Here is a 13,890-nt window from a genome sequence, read left to right as displayed (position 1 = left end):
AGTGATGGTATTTGAATATGGTTAGCAACGTTAACTTCAAACTGACGAAAAGACCATTCAGAATTAATTTAAAAAGATAAATGATCAAAATGAATTTTTTAAAAGATAAATGACCAAAATGGACAAAAAAATAAGATAAGGGACTAAATAGGCCATTTGACTTTTTTAGAAAAAAAAATAGAATTACATCTTTAATTAATAATATTAATACCAAGGGGGTTTAGCTAAGTTGGTTGAGTAGGATATCTGAGTGTTTGAGTGCACTGCTCATACATCTTCCATTCTTCTATTAATGTATCTGAAAACTCTACAAAATATAACAAAACACTTTAAAAATGACTAATTTTTGCATTCTTAAGACAAAAACTCAAAAGAATCTAAATTCATATATTTGTAAGTCAAAAGAAGCATCATAAGAGAATAAATTAGATAATTGATAAGTAATTTAAGTGCACTAACAACTAGTATTGTTTGAAATAACTGATTTAGTAATTATTACCGGTCAAAGGCATTTATATAAAAAATTAAAAATTTAAATTATAAAATATCAATTCTTTTTAATATGTTTAAATATATTTTTTGTCATTGTAATTTAGCATTTTTTTAAATTTTTTTGTTCTTACAAAAAAAATTATTTTAATCCTTACAAAACATATTTTTTTTATTTTTCATCCTCAAAGTACTTTAAATTATAAAATATGAATAATTTTATAATAATCAAAACATTAATAAATATAGTTCAAACTTAAACGGTATATTTTAAAAGTATTAAACAGTACGTGTGAATATTTTTATAATTTAATTAGAATGCTTCAAAATGTAAAAGTATAAGCATTTAATGATCAAATATTGATGATATAAAATACTTTATAATGATACACTCATAAGACGATTTGATATTACATTTAAATAATGCATTTAAGGCCTTAGTTTAACACTTTATGTTTAACATTCTTTTATGCACAAAACATTCTCCTAGAAATTCTCAAAGTCCCAAAAGAAAAAATGAAGTTTATAGTTTGAAAAATGATGATTATCATCAAAAGGCACGCTCTACTATTGTAGACATGCTATGATGATAAAAGTAACTTTCTTGTTGAAGTATAAGTCACGTTATTCAACCAACATGAATTTTGCATCAAAAAGGGACATGCATTTTATGCAAGTATTAAATGCTTCAATGAACTCAAGACTTCATATGAATAACAAAGTGAAGAATTCAATCATTGAGAGATAACAAATACTTGGAGAAGAAAACTATATATAAAATAAGCTTTGAAGAAACAAGATACAAATTACCTATGTGAATCATTCTTTCATTTTTTTTCTTGTAAAGCTCTATGTAAATTATTGTAAAGATACAAAGCTCTCCAAACAACTTGTATAACTTGAGAGAAAAGACTAAAAGTATTAAGTGATATATCCATATGTAAGACGATCAAATTTTTTTAGTCAGTATGCAATCTTCCAACAAATCTATTTGATTTGTTTAGAACCAACAATGGTAGGACAAAAAATATTGAATTTAAGTCAAACTTGGAGTAGAAGTTGCAAGTATAAGTATAAGAGTCAGAAGTGACAGTACTGAACAACACTTGTAAATTTTATAAGTTAACAAAAACTTAATAGTTGTTAAAAAGTGAACGTAGTCTTGAAGTTGAGACAAACCCATATAATTTTTTTGTATGGTTTCTCGTTGTTTAATTGACAAATGATTTTAAATTTGTTTTCAAATCTTATATCTTTTTTCGTTCTTTTCATTCTCTAATACTTTCATCAAACGATAAACATATCTTTTAACCTTTATAAATATTTTAAATTTCTAAAAACACAATTTAACCCACTTATGTTATTTGCTCCTACATGTACATTAACAATATAGGGTCATCATTTTACATTGATAATGTAATAATAAAACCACTTTCAATAAACACTTTTAATTTATTTATTCTTTAATTAACACATTTAATGTACTTATTAATAACATGTTTTATATAGAACAACTAATATTGTTTATTTTCTAAAAAAAAGAGTTACATTAATTAATAATGTTAATGAAACTAGTAGTACTATTTGAAATGTTTCTGTTTCAGTAATTATCAGTCAAAGGTATTTATAGAAAAGAAATTAATGAAATTTTAAATTATAAAATATGAATAGTTTTTAAAAAAAGTCGAAACATTAATAAATGTAGTTCAAACTTAAACGGTATATTTTAAAAATATTAAATAGTACATTGTGAATAATTTTATAATTTAATTATAATCATTTAATAATGTAAAAGTATAAATATAAAATAATATTAGGATATAATCTTTTTTCTTAAATACTATCACAACAGTTATGATATGATAGAAAAAAGATAAAAAAAAATGAAACGATTATGATATGATAGAATATATATATATATATATATATATATATATATATATATATAAAAGAAAAGTTTCAAATGAGATGTTCAAAATAACATGACATTCAAATAATGATGATAAAAAATAATTATTTTATGATATTAGTAGGTATTTTTTTCTTAAAATATTATCACAATAACACGATAAAAAAAAATATAAAAAAAGATGAGAAGTTTCGAATGAAATTATCAAAATAACGGTGACATTCACATAAGAAGCAATAAATGAGTGGCTCTACCTTGGCACTTAGGCACTCTATTCTATATATAGCAGTGGCATCCACCACACATGCATTCCAGACCCAACTGTACCCTCCATTCTTCTCCTAAATCCTAATCCTTTTTCACTTTCAGTTCTCAGGTATCCCCTCTCTTTTCACTCTTTTGTTCAACCTTTTTAAGTTGCAATGTCTCACTGCTTTCTCATTCGTGCTTCATGTTTTCCTACTTTGCTTTTCTTTAATCTTAATACCTGATTACCCGCCACTGCCACCTATTTCGGTACTAAATATTTTTGCAAAATTTGTATCGGCGAGTTAATATTTTTCATATGCACCCTTTAGTTTATTTTATTGCATTTTTATAATGTTGTTCCACTCCATGTGCCCTCGTATGGGGTATGCATGTAGTGCTTCTTGTAATCTCTGTCGGTTGGTTTTCATCTCGCAAGATTGGTTTTTTCTCTGAATATACTCTTTCTCCTGTTTTCTCTCAATATACACTACTTTGTAATTTAATTTTTAATCCACACTATTTTGGATCTTTTGGTTTGATTCACACCATTTTGTAAATGAACATGATGAAAGAGATCTTCCTGTTATAAACTCAAATAAATAAATGAACGTAAGTACTCTCCCTCTATTTTGTTTTTTTTAAATTTAAAATATTATAAAATATAAATATTATATTATATAATTTTTTTAATTAAGTTTAAAATTATTTATTTGTTAAATTAAATTTCATTCTGTTAGACAAGATATATGTCTTCTTCTGTTATATGTCTTCTTCTGACTAGATTAATGATTTTATAAAATTTAATTTATTTAACAAATAAGTAATTTTAAAATTAATTTAAAAAATTATATAATATAATATTTATATTTTATAATATTTTAAATAAAAAAAAACAAGAAGGAAAGAGAATGTATTCACGTTTATTTGAGTTGATTGCTGTCTTTGGCCACATTGCAAATGGTGTGAATCAAAACACAAAGTACAAAGTAATATAGATTGAGAATTAAATTTCAAAGTGGTGTACCTTGAGAAAAAATAGGAGAGACAGGGTATTCACCGAAAAAAACCCCAAGATTCTGTATGTGTTTTTCTGTCTGGTTCTTCCTTAAAAACAGTAACTTGCATGATGGAATTGTTGTTTCTGGTTATATTTTATGCGTTTCGGACTAATTCATTCATGTGGGATGTGCAGCATGGGAATTTCTGGAACAACAGACTATGGATCATTCACATACCAAAACCTTGAGAGGGAACCCTACTGGCCCTCTGAAAAGCTCAGAATTTCCATCACTGGGGCTGGTGGTTTCATTGCCTCACACATTGCTCGCCGCCTCAAGACGGAGGGACATTACATCATTGCTTCTGACTGGAAGAAGAATGAGCACATGACTGAGGGCATGTTCTGCCATGAATTCCATCTTGTTGACCTTAGGGTCATGGATAACTGCTTGACAGTTACTAAGGGTGTGGACCATGTTTTCAATCTTGCTGCTGATATGGGTGGGATGGGTTTCATCCAGTCCAACCACTCGGTCATTATGTACAACAACACCATGATTAGCTTCAACATGATTGAGGCTGCCAGGATCAATGGTGTTAAGAGGTCATTCATTTTGAACAAACATGTGTTATTATGTCACTTTCAATTGCATGATATAGTCTTTATGTCGTCGTCATAGTGATCCTTGTTTTTTGGTTTATTTTTTTTAGGTTTTTTTATGCCTCTAGTGCTTGTATCTATCCTGAATTCAAGCAGTTGGAGACAAATGTGAGTTTGAAGGAGTCTGATGCCTGGCCTGCTGAGGTATGTTGCTGATTCTTTGAATTACTTGTTCAAGTTATTCTGGTTATTCACTTAAAAATACTTAGGCTAGCAGGGATATATTTAATTTTTGACTTTTATAGCCACAAGATGCATATGGGCTGGAGAAGCTTGCAACAGAAGAGTTATGCAAGCATTATAACAAGGATTTTGGAATTGAGTGCCGCATTGGGAGATTCCATAACATATATGGTCCTTATGGGACATGGAAGGGTATGTTCTTGACTGCATTGCAAGTTTTTGCGGTTGTTGTATTTAAGTCAGTAGACTTGTGGGCATTCTTTTGTAGCCTTTTGGATTTAACAAGTTTGTTGCTTTGTGTTTTGTCATATAGGTGGGAGGGAGAAGGCTCCTGCTGCTTTTTGTCGCAAGACACTTACTTCCAAAGACCGATTTGAGATGTGGGGAGATGGATTGCAAACAAGATCCTTCACCTTCATTGATGAGTGTGTTGAAGGTGTACTGAGGTATTCCTTGCAGATTTTGTGGCTAATGACTATTATTACATCTAAATTAATGACTTATTTCCAGGATTTCTCATTTTAAAATTTAAATTATGGATATGTGTTTTTATGAATGCTGAAAATGATCCAGTAGAGTGCCATTAATAGGTTACATTCATGCTCAATCATAAATGTAAATAATTGTAAAATCTCTATTCTGAAATTGCTAGTTCTGAAGATTTTAAGATAATCCAAGAATTCTCAATTTGAAATTTTCATAAGTAGGTTTCTTTGGGAATTCCAGTTTTGCAAATTGGGCAGAAACATTATTGTTATCTGAATCAAGTTCTACTGAATTAAGTGGAAACAAAAGTGACTATAAAAATATTAAGATTTGCCCTATTTGGTTCTATAAAGCAATGCAGGTCTAGTGTTTAACAAGTTAAGCACATGTTAGCTTCTTTTATGTGTTTTGTCAGTTAGTTCTAATTCCTTGACAAGATTTAACATTACAGTCCTGGTCCATTTTTTGTGTTTAGATTGACTAAATCAGACTTCCGGGAGCCGGTGAATATTGGAAGTGATGAAATGGTCAGCATGAATGAGATGGCTGAGATTGTTCTTAGCTTTGAGGATAAGAATATACCAATATACCATATTCCTGGCCCTGAAGGTGTTCGGGGTCGTAATTCAGACAATACATTAATCAAAGAGAAACTTGGCTGGGCTCCAACTATGAAGTTGAAGGTATTATTGTTATTTTAATGGGGTTAAAATCACTTTGTTTTCACTTTATACAATTTATCCCTATTTCCTACTTCAGATGAAAGGTTTTTTAACAGTCATTATTCCATCACAGTATTCGTTTTAATGTGGTTGTGTAAAATTAACTAATTTTCCTTTTATTATCCGAATAAAGAATTTCCTACCAAATTTGATCTATCAACTTCAAGAAAAGAGTAACGGAATGAGTATATTGCCTACATTATAGTAGTATTTTCCTATCATACATTTTTTAAGTGTTCATTTTTTTACTTCAGTTCAATGTCTGATTTTTGCAGTTGTTCTTATCTTCTATGGGGTTACTTCTGGTTCCCCCCTCTTTTGTTTTTATGATCTTTTTCTCGATCAAAAGGATTGTATGTTTTTGGGTGTATTTGGAAACCCGTTCACACTTTTTAAAGCATAAAATTAGGAAACAAGGATTTTGTGTCATTGATGTGAATGTCTGTTTGTACCATTCTAACTGTTAACCAAACACACACACACACACTCATAGCATCTCAATTCTCATATTGTAGGATGGGCTGAGAATTACATAATTTTGGATCAAAGAGCAGCTTGAGAAAGAGAAGGTGTTGATTTATCAGGCTATGGATCATCCAAAGTGGTTCAGACTCAAGCCCCAGTTCAACTTGGCTCCCTTCGGGCTGCAGATGGCAAAGAATGAAGCCTCTAGTTCGGGCAGTTGCTGCAGATAACAAATAATAAGGGTGAATAATGCATTACCAAACGAAGGGCTGGCTTTTATGTTGCTATTTGTTAGAGGTCTTTGGTTACAGATTAGTTATTGAAGTTAGTTTTGGAACTTTTTCATGTATTTGAAACGGATGGTGTTGTCTGTTTTATTTGAGGTAATAATAACTACTGCTTAAGGTCATGTTAGAGCATTTACAATGCCTTGTTTATTATAATTTTGTGGGATTTTATAATTTCACATAAATTTAAACATTACATGAAATTCACATAAGGAATGTTGCTTAAAGTTAAGCAACTTATATAAGCACTTTCATTGAAAATGTTCTTAGTGCTTGACAAATTTTAACTTGTGTTTCAAGTCTACATAATTGATTAATAATAATAAACAAAATCTTCTGCATGAATTTCAGGTTTTGTTAAACAAAATTTAGATGTCAACTCTTAGTTGCATTTACTGTTTTCCCTTAAAAAATAAACTTTATTTTGATAATTTTGTGCAATCAAAGTTGATAATAAAGATGATAATAAAGATTGATATCAAATTTTAATTTTTAATCAAACATTGATATTAAAAGCACTTCAATTTCGTCTTTCATTTTGTGGTGTTAAGAATTTCATGGGTTTTCTTTAGTTGAAGTATAGATTTTTCAATTAAAATGACGTCAGTGATTTTTTTTAAAAGTGATGGACCTAGGATTGGGCCGGACAATACAGATTAATTTAAAATTTTATAACATAATGACATTAATTATTTTATAACATAATTGACTTATTAACTCAATTGGTTAAAGTGTCACGTCATGTTAATATTCTTTAGGTTTGACAAACATGTCTGAGAGGTCATATTTAGGAAACAAGTTATGTGGGATGAAGATCTCCCGGTTTCAATTACCATGCCTAAAGTTCATGACTTTTTTTGTTTCAATTTTATTTTATTTATATTTTCATTAATGTTGTTAATCCAATACCTTAGGGTATTAAACAATTTCTTTAATTCTCTGCTTCACAATTAATCACTATCAATTTATTATGTTCAATGTATATATTATTATCTTTATTTTTCCTTAAGTAATTATCTTTGATTCTTCTTCAGTAATTATCTTTGTTTTTTCATTTACGTTGTCAATAGAATTATCATTATGTTTGTTGCTCATTCTGACTGAAACTGTCACGTTATTTTTACCTTTCTTCATTTTATCATTACCTTATCTTTTTCTATACCTTGCTTTTCGATGGTTGGTGGGTTAATTTTATCTGTTACTCATTTTTGCCAATGTATGTGCATCCTTTATAAATTCCATTTTCCAGTTTGAATGATAAATTTAGTTTTCTGAATCAAAAATTTAGTAATGATCACCAAAATTATTAGAGTATGAGCCCGTGCATCGACACGGGCTTCTAGCTAGTTTGATGATAAAAAGGAGAATCATGCTGGGTATACCAGCAATTATGTGGGGTACGCGTAGCAATGGGCTTTTGGTTTTCTTTGGTTAGTATGGCGTTGTCTTTATATCTTTCTAACTTTGGAATGGGGTCAACATTTACGTATGTTGTCGTCAAGGTGAACGTTAGCCGTGAGCATTGTAACGTGGAGCAGAAGAAGGCTAAAATGACTTTTCAGTTTTCGTTTTGTCCTTCCTAGCTATAAATTTGTTGGGACCCCCCACTTGATTGGTAAAGTGCTAACCGTGTGTTTTTTTCACTAGAAAATGACTTTGCCAATGGCAATTCATCGGGTAAAATTTATAGCTATCTGTAGGAGTTTTTCCATAGGTTGGATTAATTAAATTTACCATAAAATTAAATGCAAACAGATTATATTTAATTGAATTGGTTAGATTTGTGATTGAGATTTTTTCGACCAATCCGATTTTAATCAGATTAGTTTGATTCATACTATCGAATTTTAATAAAATGATTTTTTTTTCAATTTTTAGTCTTCACTTATTGTCTATTTTAAATTTTAATTTTTATATTGATACAAGATATATGAAAAATTACATCACAACCATAACTAAATTAAGATACTTGAAAACATTAGATTGGATGAAAGATAAAAGAAGAAAAAAAAAATGAATTATTAAAGTCTAAGATGCATTGATGTAAAAGTTGAAAGTGTGTTGATTGTGTTATTAGGTTGGTTTGAATTGGGGGGAAAATCCAAGAACTAAACCAATTATAAATAATTTGGTATGAATTTAAAGTGAAACAATTCAATTAAATTAGAGTTCATCATTCCAATCCAAAGAACACTCTTACTATTTGGATACGTGATACTACAACCTTTTATATAAGAAACAGGAGAAAAACTTTCCCTCATAATTATAAGAAATATAGAACAATTTTTAATATATTAATGAATTGTTAACTTTTTATATTTTTAATGTATTGCAAAATCTATTTTTGAGATATTTATTAATCTTTCGTGAAACTAAATATATTTATTGAGTTATTAACAACATAAAACATATTCATTAGTAGAAAAACATATCACTTGAATTACGAATAATATCATTAAATATGACTAACACTTAAATTATTTTATTCTATGAATATTTTTAGAATAAAGTTAAAACTTATAAAATTATTAATTTAATTTAATCAACTTAACAATTTTTGTTATTTTTAATAAATTAAATATTTATTTTTTATATATAGGACTACAGATAATATCATTCTAATTGGGATAGGGCCTAGGGGTAGGGATGGGGGGAAGGAAGAAGTTTTTGTATTTTTTGTTTATTTGCTATAAAAAAAATAGAAGAGAGGAGAGAGAAAAATGAAGAGAGTCAAAAATTTTATTTCTGTCATTTTTATCTTCCCTTTAATATGAGAATAAGAAAATATAGTAGAATTTAATTCCCCATCCCTCTCTCCCATTAATATTTATGAAGAGATAAAACTATACAGTAATTTTTTTAAAACTTTTCTTTCCCTCCATACAAACCAAAAAAGGGACCCTGCTCTTTAATTAACCCAAGAAGAAAAATCATTTTCCGTCATTCTCTCCTTTTAACTAAATAATGTGTTAATACCATACCTATAAAACTTGAACTTAGCTCATAAAGTTATGCTTGAACTGATTTTTTTTTATGGTTAAAATAAGTTTATTGAACAATAAAATACAATTCATAAATTATTTAATTTATTTACACCCTGTTCATTAAAATAGTTAATTTATACACAAAGTCATTTATTTTATTATTTTTCCTTGGGTCATGCATTTTTTATATTTGAAACTCTCGTTACAATCCATAATCATAGCTTAATTTATTTTAAAAATTTATTCAAATTTTGTACCATTTCCTTAATTTTACAACCAAAAGATTGATACCATAATGTAAGATTTCACACCGTTCACATGTTGAAAAACAATTTATTTAACAAGATAACTCAAATTGTGAATGCAAAATCTTCAGTCAACAACAATCACACAACATAAGCAGAGTTAATATCTGACAAGTGAGTTGAAAAATACACATGATTTCTAACTCTAACCCCGGCAAAAAAAAAAAAAAAAAATCTCATAATTTTAAAACAAAATTACCCAAGTCCCATGCTATTTAAGGCACCTCCACAATCCACATAAGTAAAATTCATTATACAGTATACATATTGTTGATGTTTGGGTGAGAGGGGGTGCGAATTCCAAATACTCTGTAATGATGCAAAGTTTCAAACATAACATGAAATGTGTCCGATTTACTCATCGTAAGCTAAGTCCTGATACACAGGACTAACCTCAAGCTGATCTGCGAATTTCTCGAGGATATTCTTCACAAGTTTTGCCAGCTCTTCTTTATCTAATTCGGCACCATCTTTTTCTTGTGTTATTTCAGCAAAAACAGCGTCATAAAGAAGAACAACTGCTTCATCAGCTTGAGCTAGCGGTAAACCCAATTCCTTTGCGTTTCTCTCAAGGAAGCTCCTTATTATTTCTGTGCTCCCTAGTCCATCCTTTGCTTCCCGTTTTTCCTGCAATGCCTTCTTCACAACGGTGTTTAATTCCTGTTCATTGGCCAATAGCTGCAGCATTGTCCACAATATAACTATAAGTTGACAAACAAGAGTTTGCTGGACTGAAGTCTTCAAGATGTCACAAAAATAACAACCAATAAATTAATTTTATTAACTTCTAAATTCGTCTATGGATAGTTGATAAACAAGAGTTTGCTGGATAGTGGGAACAGACACGAGCTTTAATGGTTTTTTTTTCTTTCAATAATGATGTATTTTTTATAAACTAAATAAAATGATGGTATAGCATAGAATCTATGGATATACGAAAATCATATAAGATGGGAACACGGTATTTCTAAATAAAATATGAAAAATACCCGTCTTAGCTTAGAGCCATTAATGATTCGAATATTCTGGATGGAAACAACATTCTTTTTAGAAAGTTCCTCTTCTAGATCTTGCAGTACAGACTGCAGAAGCTGTGCAAACTGTGCCTGGCCCAACTTTTCTTCTCCATCCACCCCATGTTTTTTCAACAAGTCATTTAGCTGAGGAAATTCTGCTCATTCATGCTAAAAAAAGTCAGTTTTATCAGACTGAGAAACTGGACATGTATAGTGCTGACAAACAGATTAATCATAGATATCATAGATTCATTCATAAAAGGCACATATTACGGTCAGTTTCAAACAATGGAAAATATACTTCATAATTTCCTTTATATAGATTAAATTTATGCATTTCAACACATTATCTATGATGGATAGAATCATAATCTAATAAAATTTCAAAAGCCAAAGAACATAGGCCATAAATGCTATCAATACAGAAAGATATATATACTGTCAATCAACCCAAATGCTACATTGGCAAGTGGCAGATAAGACATAAAAACAGATTGATGAATAATCAGCACAAGTACACAAGGTTACAGCCATGTTGTATAACACATGGCTTGTGACTTGTGAGGAGGTGAAAGTCTCATTAATTTTGAGGGCCAAAATTAGAACTGTAGAAGCCCATGCCCAATTATAAATATCCTCAAGGCAATCCAAAGAGGATCAACCATTTTTTTTATATTTGGTGTCCTTGTTCAGCTGTACACTTTGGCAGTTGCCTTATCCACAATGTGATAGGAATGAACATTTTTTTTGGAAGGCATGATAGGAATGAACATTATTTGGTAGTTATAGTAAGATCCAGCACAATTTTAATTCACTTCAAGAATTCATTACATTCCGTCTCCTAAAACTTTGTTACTGTGATGCAAACTCTAGAAACAATGAACTCAATCAGTTCTAAGCAGAAATAGAAAAATTATATATACCTAAGAGGGCAAACTAAAATCTTTCGTCTTTTCCTAGATGTGGTATTTTTGGAACCTGATACCAGTTAGAGCATTTCCATCTTAAAATTGGAGAAAACCATTCTCACACTACAAATCCACAAAAAGAAACCAAAAAACAAGAATACAATTGTTGATTGCAGATTATACAATTATATTACTTGGCTCAATCAATCTAACATAAATTTGACCATAATAATTCTCTGGATCAAAAGAAAAAACTGAAAAGGCCTAAGTACATATTAAAAGATGAAATAGGAACCAGTGAACTGTCCCATGCTTTACATCTTACAGTTGAGGGTCATAGAAACAAATAATGAATACTGAGACAAAATTGCAGCTGCAAAATAATTATAAGTTATCCATAGTCAACTTACCAGAAATAAAAAAACAGAATAAAGAGCAAAACAAATAAAATCTTCAAACTAAAAAAGAAAAATGAACCTGAGAAAGGAGGAACGCCCATCTCAACTCCCATCTGGACAAGAGCATTCCGAATTTCACTCTTGCTGATTTTCCCCTTGTCTTCGGCATCTAAGTCAGTGAATAGATTTTCTGCTAACATGGCGAAGTCATCCTCATCCTCTGATAACAACCGGAGAGTACTTCCATCCAAGATTGATACAACAAGAGGATTATCTACAGAGACACACAAATGTAAAGCAGTATCAATTTTCTTGTAAAAAATCCAAGAACCAATTATTTGCCCGTAAAAGAATAACACGCATGGACAAAAACACGAAAACAAATCCACAAGTTCTACAATGTAACGATATTATCATCCAAGACACGTTTTAGTCAAATTCGATCAAACAGGGAACTCAAGAATTTTGTGCTTTAAGGAATTACTTTCTCTACAATCGACCTATTTCAGTATTTTGAGCAACCGGCAACTGAAAATTATAGCAAGAAAAGGAGCATAGATCTACACAATCGAGACGAGAATTAGTGAAAAAAATAACAAGACTCTTTGCAATTTGAACTGAGAGAAATAGTAAAATCAATTTAGACTTATTTCATACGAATTTAAAAAGAGGATAGGCATCAGAGTCACGGATCGAGAAATCGAGATTAGAGAACGCATATTTTAATACTAAAAATTACGAGCACTTAATCGATCATCTACTAGTGCAGGGACTATGTAACTTCCCTGTATCCTGAGAGAAATCGGTAAACCTTAAAATAATTGTGCGCTTATTATTTTCAGCGTGACTGAGGAGGTTAGGTTGACCACACGCACGCACAAGTTGACCTACAGTGCTTTGCGTGATGATCAGAAGAAGAAGATAATAAACCTTTGAGTTCATCGGCGATGGCGGAGATGTAGTCTCGAAGAATCTCGGAGGCCTTGTCGGCGGAGTAATAGGCGGAGCGGAAAGCATCGGTGTCGGGTGTGCGGAGGCGCGTGAGAGCAGAGACTTTGAGGGAATCGGGTAATGAGAGACCGAAGAGGGAAGAAGAGGCGCGGGAATGGGCAATGTCGAGTATTTTAGCTCCGGTGAATGGACCGTCGTCGCCTAAGGACAGATCGACGCCTCTCAGGTGCGTTCCGTCCAGTACCTGCAATGTTCCGTCTGACATTTTCGACTCTTTTTTTTTGAGTGAAGAATACTTCGACTCTTGTTCTGTTGCTACGCGTGACTGTCTCTTTGTCTGAAATCAAATTCAATCAAATAATACTAGAGGCCTTTTCCACCTAACAACACTTGGAAAAAGTAATTATTTAATATTTTAATATTTTGTAATACACTTTCACGTTAATTTTTTAAATTTTTTTATCTAAGTTTTAAACTTAATTACTATTTACTGTTGTTTTGATATCTGAATATATATTAATGTTATTGCTTAAGTAACATTTTTAAAATTTTGGATTAATGTAATTATTATTTTGTATTTTCGGAGACTTAATTAAAATTTTAGTTTAAGAAAATCATGTAACAGTGTTATATATTTTTAGGAATTAAAATAGTGACTTCATCAAATGAAAGAGAGTTAAGTTATTATAAATATATACTTATTTTTTTTATTTCTTCTCATTTCTAATACATATTTTTCTTTTTTATTTTCTTTATTTTTAAAATGTTTAATAATACTTACAAAAATATAGGATGTTAACGAAAGAGCATCACATTAGTGTATAATATTTTCTTTTGATGTTTTATCCTTCTATTTTTTTCTCAAAACAATTAATATT

At 30.1% G+C, this 13,890-nt stretch overlaps 2 protein-coding genes across 2 annotated transcripts; one reads left to right on the top strand and one right to left on the bottom strand.

Annotated features, from left to right (window-relative positions):
* The first annotated feature begins 2,629 nt into the window (after nt 1-2,629).
* Nucleotides 2,630-6,586, top strand: LOC114407699 (GDP-mannose 3,5-epimerase 1-like). Its single transcript, XM_028370893.1, has 7 exons — nt 2,630-2,774; nt 3,840-4,250; nt 4,358-4,451; nt 4,553-4,682; nt 4,804-4,936; nt 5,452-5,659; nt 6,214-6,586. Exons 2-7 carry the CDS (start codon nt 3,841-3,843, stop codon nt 6,232-6,234), a joined length of 996 nt encoding a protein of 331 aa, XP_028226694.1. The 5' UTR covers nt 2,630-2,774; nt 3,840; the 3' UTR covers nt 6,235-6,586.
* A 3,203-nt stretch (nt 6,587-9,789) lies between these two features.
* LOC114407698 lies at nt 9,790-13,353 on the bottom strand. The gene is made up of 4 exons (XM_028370892.1): nt 12,992-13,353; nt 12,141-12,335; nt 10,729-10,910; nt 9,790-10,417 (listed from the first exon to the last, which is right to left on the bottom strand). Exons 1-4 carry the CDS (start codon nt 13,275-13,277, stop codon nt 10,094-10,096), a joined length of 987 nt encoding a protein of 328 aa, XP_028226693.1. The 5' UTR covers nt 13,278-13,353; the 3' UTR covers nt 9,790-10,093.
* Nucleotides 13,354-13,890: the final 537 nt, after the last annotated feature.

Source organism: Glycine soja, chromosome 3 (assembly GCF_004193775.1).
Source record: "Glycine soja cultivar W05 chromosome 3, ASM419377v2, whole genome shotgun sequence".
Taxonomy (NCBI): domain Eukaryota; kingdom Viridiplantae; phylum Streptophyta; class Magnoliopsida; order Fabales; family Fabaceae; genus Glycine; species Glycine soja.
Note: the sequence above shows the minus strand (reverse complement) of the source record. Positions and strands in the feature narration are given on the sequence as shown.

What these genes read in the sequence shown, in the direction of transcription:
- LOC114407698 (XM_028370892.1), bottom strand. Translation starts at nt 13,277, where the DNA reads ATGTCAGACGGAACATTGCAGGTACTGGACGGAACGCACCTGAGAGGC. An exon ending in CATCGCCGATGAACTCAAAG is followed by an intron (nt 12,336 to 12,991) that starts GTTTATTATCTT and finishes GTGTCTCTGTAG; the next exon opens with ATAATCCTCTTGTTGTATCA. An exon ending in ATGGCTCTAAGCTAAGACGG is followed by an intron (nt 10,418 to 10,728) that starts GTATTTTTCATA and finishes ACAATGCTGCAG; the next exon opens with CTATTGGCCAATGAACAGGA.
- LOC114407699 (XM_028370893.1), top strand. Translation starts at nt 3,841, where the DNA reads ATGGGAATTTCTGGAACAACAGACTATGGATCATTCACATACCAAAAC. An exon ending in TCCTTATGGGACATGGAAGG is followed by an intron (nt 4,683 to 4,803) that starts GTATGTTCTTGA and finishes TTTGTCATATAG; the next exon opens with GTGGGAGGGAGAAGGCTCCT. An exon ending in CTCCAACTATGAAGTTGAAG is followed by an intron (nt 5,660 to 6,213) that starts GTATTATTGTTA and finishes CTCATATTGTAG; the next exon opens with GATGGGCTGAGAATTACATA.